The 14,006-nt window shown below is 53.3% G+C and overlaps 2 protein-coding genes across 11 annotated transcripts; one reads left to right on the top strand and one right to left on the bottom strand.

The window, feature by feature from the left end:
- Positions 1–225: 225 nt before the first annotated feature.
- On the bottom strand, positions 226–5,875 carry Tp53i13 (tumor protein p53 inducible protein 13). 10 transcript variants are annotated; one of them, XM_087910281.1, is made up of 8 exons: positions 5,300–5,438; positions 4,378–4,446; positions 4,133–4,174; positions 2,210–2,341; positions 1,691–1,819; positions 1,204–1,401; positions 584–1,118; positions 226–496 (listed from the first exon to the last, which is right to left on the bottom strand). In XM_087910281.1, the coding sequence occupies exons 4-8, from the start codon at positions 2,291–2,293 to the stop codon at positions 384–386; spliced, it is 1,059 nt and encodes a 352-aa protein (XP_087766407.1). In that variant the 5' UTR covers positions 2,294–2,341; positions 4,133–4,174; positions 4,378–4,446; positions 5,300–5,438; the 3' UTR covers positions 226–383. The 10 variants fall into 10 exon arrangements, with proteins under 10 accessions (XP_087766407.1, XP_087766406.1, XP_087766398.1 ...); XM_087910280.1 differs by having other exon boundaries at positions 2,210–2,308; XM_087910272.1 differs by having other exon boundaries at positions 2,210–2,308; positions 4,378–4,565; positions 5,300–5,429.
- A 740-nt stretch (positions 5,876–6,615) lies between these two features.
- Abhd15 (abhydrolase domain containing 15) lies at positions 6,616–14,006 on the top strand. Its single transcript, XM_085695391.2, has 2 exons — positions 6,616–7,549; positions 10,048–14,006. The coding sequence occupies exons 1-2, from the start codon at positions 6,696–6,698 to the stop codon at positions 10,571–10,573; spliced, it is 1,380 nt and encodes a 459-aa protein (XP_085551517.1). The 5' UTR covers positions 6,616–6,695; the 3' UTR covers positions 10,574–14,006.

Here is a 14,006-nt window from a genome sequence, read left to right as displayed (position 1 = left end):
TTGGGCGGCTGAGGCAGGATAACATGTTTAAGGCTGTCTTAAGCTACAGAAATTAGGGATGTAGAAAAATGCATGTGTATTGAGTGGGGGAGACCTGCAAAAAAGATGAGCAAGTGGAGACTGCCAGCACCTGAAGCAACCCTAGTAGCCAGGGGATGGCGGCTGCCCAGCTCGACTTTTAAGTCTCCCGAGGGCCGGTGACTTGAAGGAGTGCCCAACTCCGAATTCTACTAAAATAATTTAATTAGAAACGGGAATTCGCATCAGGGAAGCTAGAAGGATACTCTCAAAATCAAATGAAGCCTCCAGGGCCTCTTCGCCTGCCGCCAGGGGGCGCCCGCGCGCGGCCCACGTGGCAGCGGACACCGAGGGGGCGGAGCCGCTCAGTCCGAGCTCTCTGAGTCAGGGCCGCTATCCGGTGTGGGCGGGAGCAGGGGCCGTCTGCGAGACCGCTTGATCCGGCGCGAGGGCAAGGGCAGCCTCCGTTTCAGCACAGCTGTAGGAAGGCGAGAGGTCAAGGGCAAAGAACTCAAGAGGCTGGGAACACCTGCCGGGGATCCGGGGGGGTGGGGGGTGGTCTCACCAGCCACTGTGTCCTGGCTGTCTGCTGTGGGCCCCCAGTAGATGCTCTCGCTCCTGCGGAAGTTCCGGTGCAATCGCGTGCAGAGCGTGGCCAGGGTGAGCAGGACCAGCAAGAAGGTCAGGGCCATGGCAGCCCAAGCAGCCTCTTCTGTGCGTGGAGTGGGGCCTCGGGCTACCCGAGGAGGTGCTGCTGCTCGAGGAGCTGGGGAAGCTTTGCCCGGGCAGGCACAACCCCCTGGATTGCCTTGCCCACTGGGCATCTGAGCTTCTGTCCTGGACCTATCATTGCCTCCAGATCTCCCAGTCGTCAAGGAGACAGGGGCCACAGATGAAGTTCCCAAAATGGGTTGCTGGGCCTTCGGGCTCGGTGAAGAGGCCAAGGAAGCCTTCAGGCCTGAGGGAGTGGATTGGAGACCAAGCGCAGCCCGGAGCCGCCTCCTCTTGACAACATTGAGAGAGCGCCGCCCGGGTCCTCTAGATGTCACCTCTACACCGGGAGGCCGCCAGCTCCGCAGAGCGAAGGCCAGAGTCGGAGCCTAAAGAGAATAAGAGGAGTCACCCTCTAGCCTGCTTTGCTAATCCAATGCTCCCACCACCAAGCCTGGGCCCAGCACTCCTCACCTGTACACACCGTCTCCCACACAATTCCCCTCTGCTGGGGCCTGGCATCATGGGAGTGGGCCCAGAAAGAGTGTCAAGCAGAAACCACACACTCTTTCTCTGCCTCCGCCGTCGCCGCCTCTTCAACCAGTGGGCAGCCCAGGCTGGCTCCACCCATGCCATCTCCAGTGCAGTCCCCCATGCTGTCACCACCAGGGGCTATGAGAGAAGGGAACTTAGATCTAAGATGACACAGCCCCCTGAGTTTTCCCAGGGGACTGCACCCTTATGCAGAACAGTAGCTTTTTTTGGGGGGGGGCATGTTGGGACAGGGTTTCACTGTGTCCTGGAACTATAAAAACCAACTGGCCTTGAACTCAAGAGATCTGCCTGCCTCTGCCTCCAGAGTGCTGAGATTGAAGATGTGAGCCACCATGCCCGGCTTTTTTTTTTTCCTTACATTTTTGTTTTCTCTTTCTTTTCGGCACAGCTCTCACTGACCACTTACCCGGGCCCAAGTGAGATTGGAATCAGGAATGAGTGTGGGCTTAGCCACACACACATGGGCCAAGAAAGCAAGCTGGAACTTCAGCCAGGGGTGGGCACAGGGGTGGTAGAGGAAGGCGACACCATCAACCTGGAGGAAGAATGGAAATATCAAGCCGGAGCCAGCTCTCTCCCGGAGAATCTTAATTTCTCCTAGGTGCCAGGATGAAGGGGTTATCAGAAGGTGCCCTTCGACTTCCAGGCAAGGAGAAGGACCTTGGGTACTGATGTACCCTTCTCCCTCCTTTTTAATGCACCTCTTCTTTCCATCAAGTGCCACCCCTCAGAGTCAAGCCTCTGGGCAACACAGCCTGGCTAATTAACTGTTAGACTCAGAACAAGCTCCCTTGCCCCTGCCCATGGTACTGGGGATCAATACCAGGGCCTTATTACCACTGATCTACATCCCTGGCCCTCAACAATCTTAACTGCATTTCTCTGAAAGCAATACTATCCCTTGGATGAAGATCAGATCCTCTACCTGTTGATTTAATACATGCAGTCTCCCAGGAGTATCCAAACACACATGACTGCAGTCTCGGGATGGGAACCTTTCATTGTTCATTATTCTTGCTAGATGCTATAAAAGATACCAAAAAATAACTCCTGGACCCTGAGAAATGTATAAGAAATGCAGCTGAGTGAGGCAGTGGTGGTGCACGCCTTTAATCCCCATATTCAAGAAACAGAGGCAGGCGTATATCTTTGAGTTCGAGCCCAGCCTGGTCTAAAGAGTGAGTTCCAGGACAGCAGGGCTGTCAAGGTGAAACCCCAACTCAAAAACAAAGAAGGAAAAAAGGAAGGAAGGAAGGAAGGAAGGAAGGAAGGAAGGAAGGAAAGAAAGAAGGAAGGAAGGAAGGAAAGAGAGAAAGAAAGAGCCATGGAAAGCTGAGTGTAACAGTGCTCACCTGTAACCTAGCCACACAGAGCATAACGTAAGAAGACCAAAGTTTCAGGCCAGCCTAGGTACACAGTGACTACTAGGCCAGCCTTGGCTTTGAAGCCCTATCCCAAAAGACCAGAGAGTAGAGGAAGAGATTCAGGGAAGCAAAACAAAAAAACAAAAACCATACAACTCATGGGTATGTGTGGGAGGTGGTAGTTGGGAGGGAGAGGGCTTGGGCTCTAGGGGCTGGATCCCTACAAATGCTCTCCCAGCAAGCCATATCCTCAACTGACTTTCCACTCGTTCCTTAAACTTGGAAACAAAGTCCCACCACGTTGCCCAAGTTGGACCCGAGTTCACGTTCAGTCCTCCCAAGCAGCTGGGACAGATAAAAGCCTGGACCGCTAAGTCCAGCCTGCTTAGTTAACTGTGATCACAGAGCATAGGATAACATCAGACAGGTTTTGGGGTTCAGGTGGCGCTGTGACTCCCCCAGGGAGTTTGAGAATGGTTGGAGTTGGGGAGCTGCAGGGCAGTGTGGAGCAGTGTTCTGGCTCCTGATAGGCCAGTAGAAAATAAACCAGAGAAAACGTAGGAAATGAGCCAGAATTCACATGTATGGTGAGGGCCCATGTGACCAAGATAAACTAATTGAGAAATCAGATGAAGATAATTTAACAAGTCCTCACAAGGCAGGCAGGGGAACTCAGCCATGACAGGTGGACTATAATCAGATGGGTTCTGAACACTGAAGTAACCAAATCTGAGTGTGTCTGCTATAATCCCAGCCCTTCAGGAGGTAGAGGCAGGAGGACCAGGAGTTCAAGATCATCCGTGGCCACATAGCAAATCTGAGGTCCAGTTTGGGCTACGTGTGACCCTGTCTATAAAAAAGGGGGGGGTTAGTGATACAGCTGGTGGTTAAGACCATTTGCTGCTCTTGCAGAGGACTGGGGCTTAGGTTCCAGCATCCATCCACATGGCAGCTCACAACCAACTCTACCTCCGGTTCCAGGGGACCTCACAACTCTCCTGAACACATATACACACAGGCAAAATTCACACCCACAAGATAAACCTTAACAAATTTTTAAGAAGAAAAATATTCTTGAAAGCTGAACCCAGTTTACAATATAGTAAAGCATACACCCGATACAGTATTTTGTGATCCAAAGAGCTGTCACACCATTCCTTCACTTGGTAAAGCTGAAGGGACAAATGCCATCTCTAGCGGAACACTAGAGCACAAGGTCGCTCTCGGTCACACCTGGCACCGCGATGCAGTCGTTTTTGCTACCTTCAGAGTTCCACCCATCTAGCCATTCAACAGCATCCCTGAGCTACTGCAGAGCTGTGGCTCGCTGCCCGTCACTTGTCCAAGGATGGGCAACTACAAGCCTTTCCTCGTTTGCACAGCGGAGCTTCTGAGAGCTGAGAGCCAAGAGAGACAGAGGTAACCTTCGAGGAGCTCTCTGCCTTCAGGGAAGGATACAAAGATGGGCCCCTCGGTGTACTTACCTGCCCTTGTCTCACCTGCGTGTAAGTCACTCTTGGTAACACCTACACATGGGGAAAGAAGAGAGCAGCTGGGGACTTCGTGGCGGGGGTGAAAAAAGGGACAACCAGCCCCAAGCCCTGGGCTGAGATGAAGACGCTGGAGGCTGAGGGCAAGAGGAGCCAATAGATATCCCAATAGGGCGATCTCCGAGGGTGCAGCGAAGCTATTCGTACCCCTCCCGTCCTCGGCCCTCCAGGATTCCTACCTGTGGAGGCAGAGGCCACAGGCCCTTGGGACAACGGGTTCCTGCCTCCTCCACGGTCTCAGCCACCACCTGTGGGTCCAAGGCGCAGAGCTGGGCGTTGGCCTCTCCTAGGGCCCCGCCCTTTTGGTTCCAGTACTGGGGGCGCAGACCAATGGAGGAGCCTCCGAATCCCCTCGCGCGCGCCACTCCTTCCAGGACAAAGTTATAGCAAAGCGCTTTGAGATCCCTCGGCCAAGGCCTTACCAGGAGTCGGTCGCCTTACCTCGCAAAGACTCAGGAGCCCCACCAGGGCTACTAGAAGCAACCGGGGCGGAGGTGGAGGAGGAGGAGGAACCATTTCAGCAGGGTCAGCAGTCCCGCCAACCAACAGCCGTGCCGCTCGCGCGCCCCCGCGGTCCCGCGCCGCTCGCGCGTCCACGCAAACCCCGGCTGGCTCACAGTCCTGCCCCCTCCTGGCCCAGCCGCGGGCCCCGCCCCGCCCACCGCCAGGCCCGCCCCGCCCCCGCCCCGCCCACCGCCTGGCCGGCGCACGCGTCCTGGGCCCAAAGCCGGAAAAGTTGTGAGCCCCTAAGGATCATTCAGTGTCCACGCCGGTTGGACCATCTCCCTCGCCCGAGGTGCGTCTCGGCGCGTTTGCCCGGCCAGCAAAGCGCAACTGCATCGCCTGGGCGGATCTGGGAATCCGGCAAAGGGCGGGAAATGAGATCCCTAAGAACTGGGTGACCCAGGCGGAGATGTGTGTGCTCTTCTGGCAAACCCGCTAAGCACTCGGTGTGCCCCCAAGGGCCAGAATTACGAAATCCTAGATGTCCCGAGAGAGGGTCGGCTTCGAGCGCTTCGCCTTCACGCTGCCCCATTCCTGCCCTCGCTAATAATAATCCTGAGCACCGAACTCTCACCGGGGATCTTAGGCCCTTCTTACCTCGGGTCCAGAAGTCCCGGGAAGTCTTGTCTCCCCGGTGTCTTTGTTCCCCACCTTCTCCCGGTTCCCGCTCTCGTTCTTTGCCCAAAGGTGACGTCCGAGACACTGACTGGTTCGGGTGAGTTCGAGGAGCTACAGTGCTCAGCTGAGACTCTGCACTGGAGCGCTGCAATGGACGTAAGAACCGGGGTAAGGATTGAGACGCCCAGTCCAAAAGTTTGAAACAGAGGCCTGCATGGTGGCTCAGTGGGTGACGATGCTTGTCCCCAGTCTGACAACCAGAGTTCAGTCTCTGGATCCACGTGGTGGAAGGAGAGACTCGATTCTAGCAAGTTGTCCTCTGACCTACACACACATCCACAACTAAACGTAATAAAAAATTTAAACTCAAAAACAGTTATTTCAGGCATCTCCCACGGACTCCGATTTACAAGGGGAGGAGGATTCTTGGTCACCCACCCTGGCAAGAATGACCAGATCTTGATCTGACCAAAAAGAACCACTATGCACCTCTGCCATAGCCCCATCGTGGGGCAAGGCACCCCTAATCCTCTCCCTCAGCTTATTCTGCCAAACTTGAGGCTGTTTCTTCTGCAACCCTTCCTAGTGAGAAGTGGTGACGCCAAACCCCTGGAGAGTATCCTTGGCGGGTGGGCTGGGGAAGCCAGAAGTGACAGCGTGCCAGCCCCGCATGACCTCCAGAGAAGCGACAGCCTCCTCCCTGAAACCCGTGGTCAGGGTCAAACACTACGGTCGACCTCTGGCCAGGTGCGGACACCCTCATCCCCCAACCCTGTGGTGTTATCGCGCAGTTGCGGGTCCTGGCTAGGTCGATGTATGGCTCTGGCTGCAGATGCAGCAGCGCGTGGGAACAGTGAAGCCAGCGAGGGATCAGCGTTTTACTCTTTTCTTGCTTTTTGCTACCCATCAATAGTGGATCCCTAGGACGCAGAGACCGAGGGTCTCCCCTGGCAGCCAGACTTCATAGGGGATCGGAATAGGAGCAGGCACCTTGCGCTTACTCAGGCCGCCAAGCCTCAGTCTCCCCAATCTTTTACTGCCTCGCCTCCTTATTCTCCTCTCTTCTGGTTTGACCGCACGTCCCCGCTCCCCCTTTGTGGTCGGGATCTCTTTCACCCTCTGCTCCAGCTTGTCGCAATCGCTGTACAAAGGGCTGGGGGCGGGAGTGGGGGGCGGACGAGGGGAGCTCTACCCGAACTGGCTGTCTCCGCCCGGCCGCGACCAATCCGGAGCGTACGCGCCCTCCCGCTAGGGAGGACGCTGGGCAGCCGCGGGCCTCCGGGCGGAGCCGCGGGCAGAGCCGGGAGCCCGGCGAGAGGGACAGCTCCGCTCCCCGCCGCCCAGTGCCGCTCGCCGAAGACTGTCCTGCCAGGCCATGCCTCCGTGGGCGGCCGTCCTCGCGCTGCTGCTGGCGGCGCTCACTCTGCTCCTCCTACGCCCCTGGAAGCGCGCCGTCGGAGCGCGAACCTCGGTCCGGGACCAAGAGGAGCAGGAGGTGGTGAGCAGAGGCCCCACGGCTCAGTTCAGCGACCGGCGCGAAACGCTCCCCGGGGGCTGCAGCCTTATTTGCAAGTCCTCGGCACTGGCCCAGTGCCTACTGCGCGCTCTGCGACGCTCGGCGGCGCTGGAACCCGCCCCAAGCTCCTGGCTGTCGGGGCCCCACCTGCAGACCTTCTGCCACTTCATCCTGCCCGTCGGGCCAGGTCCTGAGCTAGCCCGTGAGTACCTGCAACTGGCAGATGATGGGTTGGTGGCCCTGGACTGGGTCATAGGACCTTGTGCCAGGGGCCGCCGGGTCACTAATACTGGAGGCCTTCCTCCTGTGCTGCTGGTAATCCCCAATGCGTGGGGACGCCTCACCCGCAATGTGCTGGGGCTCTGCCTACTCGCCCTGGAGCGCGGCTACTATCCGGTCATCTTCCATCGCCGCGGCCACCACGGTTGCCCGTTGGTCAGCCCCCGTCTACAGCCTTTCGGGGACCCGTCCGACCTCAAGGAGGCGGTGACTTACATTCGCTTCCGACACCCGGCGGCCCCCCTATTCGCGGTGAGCGAGGGCTCGGGGTCCGCGCTCTTGCTGTCCTACTTGGGGGAGTGCGGCTCCTCTAGCTATGTGACCGGCGCTGCCTGCATCTCGCCGGTGCTACGCTGTCGCGAGTGGTTCGAAGCTGGCTTGCCTTGGCCCTATGAGCGTGGGTTCCTGCTGCACCAGAAGATCACTCTCAGCAGGTGGGTACCGGAATAGAAGTCTACAGCTCTGCCTGGTATGGAACCAACCATGGGTAGATTGGGGCAAAGTTCCCACACGGTTTCCAACGCTGTTCAAACCCCATAATGGAGACAAAACTAGGAAAGTGGGTTCCAAAGCCATAGACAGCTTCATGGTCAGAGTCGGCATCATTCTACCACAGCAAGGCTTTCTGCCAGGGCCCCATCAGTTCTTCTGTCTCAGGTGTCCTAGCAACCGGTGGTCAGCAGAGGCCTGCACCTGACATTTACCACTTAGTCCATAGCCAGGATAGGTCGGCAAACAGAGCTCTGGAAGTAATTGCAGCTGATTATCTGTCTGAATGTTTACTTCTGACTCTGAGCCGGGAGGTGGCAGGAATGAGAAATGAGGCATTTGATTTATTAAAATTCTTTAAAATGACAGATGTTTTACATATTTCTAGGTGAGTGTGCAACACTTAGCTGTTTGTCCTTTTTGAGACAAGGTCTCCTATAACTCAGGCTGTATAGCTGAGATGCTGCTGAACTCCAGAGGTTCCAGGCATCAGGCTCCTCACAGCTACAAAGAAAGTGAGAAAAGGAAGGAAGGGAGGGAGGGAGGGAGGGAGGGAGGAAGAAAGGAGAGAAAGGAGGGAAGGAAGGAAGGAAGGAAGGAAGGAAGGAAGGAAGGAAAGAACATGAAAGCAAAACACTAAACTTTTAAATTTCCAAAAGTAGAACAATTTTAACACCAGGCAAGACTGTTCCATAGAAAACACTTGAATGACATTTCCAGTCTTTCCTAAGAGATGGCAAAATGAGTTCAGCAAACAGAAACACCCAGGACATGGGGGAAGACCTAGCTGGGTTCAAATCTTGAATTTACAGAAAATTAGCTAGCCCCATTAAGGCTCACTTCCCCTTCGGTTAATGAAGTTAATAATAACTCCTCTGCAGGTGGCTGTGATTATTAAATGAAAACACGAGAATCTGACAGACATCAGGTAGAGGCCAGTGATGACAATTAGGATTTTTTTTTTTTTTTTTTTGTCACTTTACCTCCTGCTTTGAAAAGGTCAAACACTGAGGCTGAATGAGAAGTGAGAGAGGTGCTGCCATGGCAACTCGGAGGTTTGGTGCAGGGTACGCTCATCTGGCTTAATTACCATAGTTTCCACTGTCAAATGATCTCCACCAGTGTCTACCGAAGGCACCAGCCAGAGTTGGGTAAGGGAAGGGAGGAGGAAACCCGTGCCTTTGGAAACCGCCCTTCCCGTGGAAGTCTGGGGTTGAAAACTTGGGCACAGATCTAAATTCAACTGGCTGAGGCTAAATTAATCTGCCTAAAAGATCAAGCAGAGCTGCCCACCCTGGCTTCCTTGTGACCCGTCCAGGCCCTCTCCAGGGAGCTGAGACAGCAAAGTGGTCCCTCTTCCCAGTACAGCAGTTACCCAAGGCCTCTGCTTGGGAGAGCGTCTAGTAGATTATAACTGTTGTTTTCCCTGCCACCGAGCACTTGCTAAGATCACTTACCCCGGTGTACCTGACCAAGGTCATTACGCCAGGCATGTGCGGTAACACAAAACCACAAAGGCGCCAGGCAATAGTGGCCTTTAATCCCAGCACTCAGGAGGCAGAGGCAGGCGGATCTCTGTGAATTCAAGGCCAGCCTGGTCTACAGAGCAAGTTTCAGGACAGCCAGGACTACACAGAGAAACCCTGTCATGAAGAAAAATAAAAACAAAAACCAAAAAATCCACAAAGGCAGAGAATAGTCTGAGACAGGGCTCGGCTGTGGGAGAGGCTCGCCTCTGGTCTGGATGGTCTGAGACAGTGAGTTCTCTCAAGGTGCTTCCATGGACACAGGTCATGAGTTCCTCAGAAAGAATCCTAAGTTGAAGTTACAGGGAGAGCTGTCCTTATAGATTAACAGCTGCGAAGTGAAGTGCTACCTCCGGGACAAAGGACAATGCTGGTGGCAGGTGTGATGGAGAAGGAATAATTACTCTATGGAGAAGTCAAACATCTGCATTTCATTTGAAAATCTTCCGGTTTTAAATAATGGCCACAATATGAAAGGGGTTTGGGGGCTGGGGAGATGACTCAGTGGCTAAGCACCCTTGCTCTTACAGAGAACCCTAATTCAATTCCTGGCACCACATAGCAGCTTAAGCCATCTGTAACTCCAGTTCCAGGGCACATGGCACACGTATATACACGCAGGCAAAGCGTTCATACACAATGTAGATAAGTCTTTAAAAGGGGTTGTGGTTTGCTAGTGTGTGTATAGGAGAGAGAGAGAGAGAGAGAGAGAGAGAGAGAGAGAGAGAGAGAGAGAGAGACTGTCATCCACCAGGCGTTTGCCTCTTGAGTGCTGAGATTAGAGACCCATGCCACCAGCTCTGTTCTTTTCTGTAGTTCAAAAGGCTCGGTGGCCAGATTCTAGCCTAGGGGCTGCCTCCACAGTAACTTTGCCTGTCATCTGACTCTTCTCTCTCCCCATCACCGTCTGTGGCCAGGTATGCCTCGGCCCTGGAGGACACAGTAGACACCAGCAAGCTGTTCCGGAGCACCTCGCTGCGAGAGTTTGAGGAAACCCTGTTCTGCCACACCAAGAGTTTCCCCATCAGCTGGGATACCTACTGGGACCTGAACGACCCACTCCGGGACGTGGATGAGGCTGCTGTCCCTGTTTTGTGTATCTGCAGTGCTGATGATCCGGTGTGTGGCCCCCCAGACCACACTCTGCCCGCGGAACTCTTCCAAAGCAATCCTTACTTTTTCCTGCTGCTCAGTAGCCATGGAGGCCACTGTGGCTTCCTGCGCCCTGAGCCCTTGCCAGCATGGAGCCACGAGGTTATCTTGGAGTCCTTTAAGGCCCTGACTGAATTCTTCCGAATGGAAGAGAGGATGAAAGGACTGAGCAGGCGCAGGACTTCATTTCTGGGGGGCCGGCGTCGTTGGGGAGGCCTGCAGAAGCGAGAGGTTTCCCCTTCTTCCAATCTGGAGGAGATCTTCAGCTGGAAGCGGTCTTACACCAGGTGAGGCTTGCCTGGGGAGGCCACTGCACCTTTGAGAAAGATCCCAACAAGGGACCCCAGCAGCTGGAAGACTGAGGACTGAGCAGGGAGTTCAGCTCCCTTCTCCCTTCAAACTAGAAAGAGAGAGAACTTGCAGCGTGATTGCCCTGTCCTGGCTCTGACAATCAACATTCTTGTTCACCCTGCTCAGCCTACTGTCTCCTGCCATCAAAGTCACAAGAACTGGGGGGAAAAATGCTAACTGTCCTTGCGGTGACTCTAGGGAAGATGAGCTTATAAGAGTCAATGGGTGGTTCTGTCCCACATAAATAATCAGCTTGGTGACTCTGAGTCTCGGGCTGGAGCCTCTTGTACAGAAAGGACAGGATGTTTGTGTCTCAGTCCGGCTCCCTCATGTGTTCTGCGGTTGTGGTTCCGCTCCGACTTCTGCACGAGCAGCTGAGGAAGCAGGCGGTCAGAGTTGCCTCACTATCCCCAGTCTGAGAAGGCAGCAGAGGCAGGACATGCCTGGCTGAGGCCAGCTTGGTAAATGCTGGCGAGGGTAGAATGTGAGTCTGTCCCTGGACGCCTCTCATGGTGGCTGCGAACTAAGCTGGGCCTCTAGGCCACGCCCTTCAGCCCGGTCTGAACCGTCTCCCAAGAGTATTTTAGAAATAGGAGATGCTGTTGCCCAGGGTCTAAGGGCTCTGCTAGACCATAGTTGTGGTCTAGTCAGCTTAGGCCAGATGCACCCCCCTGGTTCTGATTCAGGAGACTGCTCCAGAGAGCTGTAGCCAGATGTGTTCCTCTTGAGACAGACTTCCTCACAGTGACAAAAACAGCCCTCAAGCAGGATTTCTAATCACTTTTCTTCTAGTACTAGCTTCTCCCTTTCCAGAGATGGGCGAGGTATCTGGGATCAGAGGACAGAAAGATCCCAAGAGCCTGGTGATGGCAATCACTCATGAGTCTCGCCTTACCAGCTTTGTCTGCTCAATTATTCAAAAGGCAGAAAAACTGCTTTCTGGATCCAACTGCTCAGCCACTACGCAGGCATTTGGTTTGATGAGGGATCGTGCTGAAGACCAGAGTAAAATAAGTAAGGTACAGCGTACAGATCGACTTACATATCCTGGATTGTATTAAACCTTTAAAAATTATTTTGACCGTTGGACATCTGGAGCCATGTGTTGTTAAGATTCAAAAATCTACCCTGAAATTATATATTTTTATTTATTTGTGGTACTTGGACCTCACTTGCTAGGCAAACACTCTACAACTGAGCTACGTAAATCCAGCTGAGAAGTTAGTTTTTAGTTTTATCAATGGAAAATAAGCCACCGGTTTTAGATTTAAATCAGCAAAATGATTTCAAAGAATATCTTGCAGCAAAGTCATTCTGGGACATCCTGGGGCTGTGATTCCAGGTTGGGGTCACCTTGTCCTCCCACTCTTGTTTTTCTGTTTTAGTGTTGTTTTGTGTTCTGCCTGGATCAGAACTCCCTGTGCAGACCAGGCTGCTCTCAAATCCCGAGATCCACCAGAGCGCATTAAAGCCATGCACTAACCCACCCCGCCTTTCACCCTTGCTCTTTCAGGCTAAGTAAGAAACTCTGAACTAACTCCAAGATATAAAACAGGCAGCATTTAGTTTTCCAAGGCGCACATCCTCTGTGAAGGCAGGAGCCCCCGCCCATCTTCTCCACCTCTAGCCTGTCCCCAGCAATCCGCTTCTGGCATTCTTTCATCACTTCTGAGCAAAAGAAATAAAAAGGAACTGAACTGGAAAGAGGAAGTTTTCTGTCGCTGGTGAACCACAGTCACGGCGGAGGGCTTGCTGAAGGGAAGCCTGTGGCATATGGTCACCCACCCCTGCCCCCACTTCTACGACAGTAGGGATTTCAGTTAATTAGGGTCCTGCTGTCCCATATGCTATTGGATCCTCAGAAATAATGGTAAGGTGGGAAGCGGCCTGGTGGTAGTTCAACCCTAAGGCTTAAAGCATCTCTAATGGCAAAAATCTGGGCAATTTTTTTAGGCCAGCTGCCACAGGACCCCAGTTCTCCAAGAGAAAATTTGTGAGAAAAAATGGCTGATTTGTCCTTTTCTTTTTCTTTTTCTTTTCTTCTCTCTCTCTCTCTCTCTCTCTCTCTCTCTCTCTCTCTTTCTCTCTTTTAGACAAGCAAGCTTGCTAGGGATGGGAGTTTTGCTTACAGTAAGTCTTTTCTTCTTTTTTGTGGAGCCCGTGGTGAAGCGCAGAGCTTTGCATGGACCAGGCACCAGGCAGCGCCTGACCACGGAGCGCCCGGAGCGCCCGGAGCTCCCCCCTCTAGCCTCACGGTAGAAGCCCTCAGAGGAATGGCAGAACAACTCTTGTTCAGGTTCTTTGGGTCCCAAGCCCCACTGATTTAACCCTAAAACATTTCCCCTTCATGCTCCTCATACAGGGTATTCTCAGGGAGCGATTTGTTGTTGTTGTTGTTGTTGTTGTTTGAGATGGCATCACACAATGTAGCATTGGCTAGCCTGCAACTCACTATATAGACCAGATTGACTTCAAACTCAGAGAGATCTGCCTGCTTCTGTCTTCTGAGAGCTGGGATTAAAGTGTGTAGCACCATGTCTACCTTTCATAATTTTAAAAAAGAAAAATCTGTCCATTACTATTCAAAGACTTGGGGTGAGGGCTGGAGCTGGAGCTCAGCTGGCAGGGTGCTTACCTCACACCCACAAGGCCCTGGCCTCAGTCCTCAGCAGGACATGAACCTGTGTGATAGTCCCAGAGGGGTGCAAGAGCTTCAGAAGTTCAAGGTCATCCCTGAAGGAGCTTGAGTTCAGCTTGGGCTACTTGAGACCCTGTCCCAAAACAACAAAACAGAAAAGCAAACAACACACACACACACACACACACACACACACACACACACACACGGACAAATCTTTACCAGAAAGTGTGATTTCTGCTGAAGCAGGAAGGGTTTGGGTGACCCTGTTCTTCATCCAGACTGGGGCAGTTTAGGTAAACAGCTAACCATGTGAAACAGCCCGTTTGCTGTTCACACGCACACTATTCTGAGAAACTGTGGCTCTTTGAACAACAACAAAACGAGAAATAAAATAAAAAACAAACCCCAAGAAATACCAGTGAGTCTTCATGTAGGTTCCCGCCATGGTCATGACCTGTGCAGACCTCCTTATGGCCAGCCTTTGGTCCCTTGGTTGCTCACACACACTCTCAAAGGGTAGAGAAAGATGGGGCTGGGGAACCCGTGACTTCAGGGAGACGGTACCCCAGGAGTAGAGACTGAGCAGAGAGTGGTGACTTTTGCCTGCCATCCCAGACTTGGGAGTTAGAGACAGGCAGATCAGAAGTTCAAGGTCAGCCTCAGTTACATAACAAGCCTTGTCTATGTCTCAAAAACCAAAACTAACTCAATAAAATATGAGCAGGAAGTGAA

This window comes from Myodes glareolus, chromosome 9, assembly GCF_982192425.1.
Source record: "Myodes glareolus chromosome 9, mMyoGla1.1, whole genome shotgun sequence".
Lineage (NCBI taxonomy): Eukaryota > Metazoa > Chordata > Mammalia > Rodentia > Cricetidae > Myodes > Myodes glareolus.
Note: the sequence above shows the minus strand (reverse complement) of the source record. Positions and strands in the feature narration are given on the sequence as shown.

Coding starts and splice junctions, on each gene's coding strand:
- Tp53i13 (XM_087910276.1), bottom strand. CDS start 5,818: ATGGCAGAGGTGCATAGTGGTTCTTTTTGGTCAGATCAAGATCTGGTC. Junction 4,175..4,377: donor TGTGGCCTCTGCCTCCACAG/GTAGGAATCCTG, acceptor CCCCATGTGTAG/GTGTTACCAAGAGTGACTTA. Junction 1,119..1,203: donor GTGGGAGACGGTGTGTACAG/GTGAGGAGTGCT, acceptor TATTCTCTTTAG/GCTCCGACTCTGGCCTTCGC.
- Abhd15 (XM_085695391.2), top strand. CDS start 6,696: ATGCCTCCGTGGGCGGCCGTCCTCGCGCTGCTGCTGGCGGCGCTCACT. Junction 7,550..10,047: donor CAGAAGATCACTCTCAGCAG/GTGGGTACCGGA, acceptor GTCTGTGGCCAG/GTATGCCTCGGCCCTGGAGG.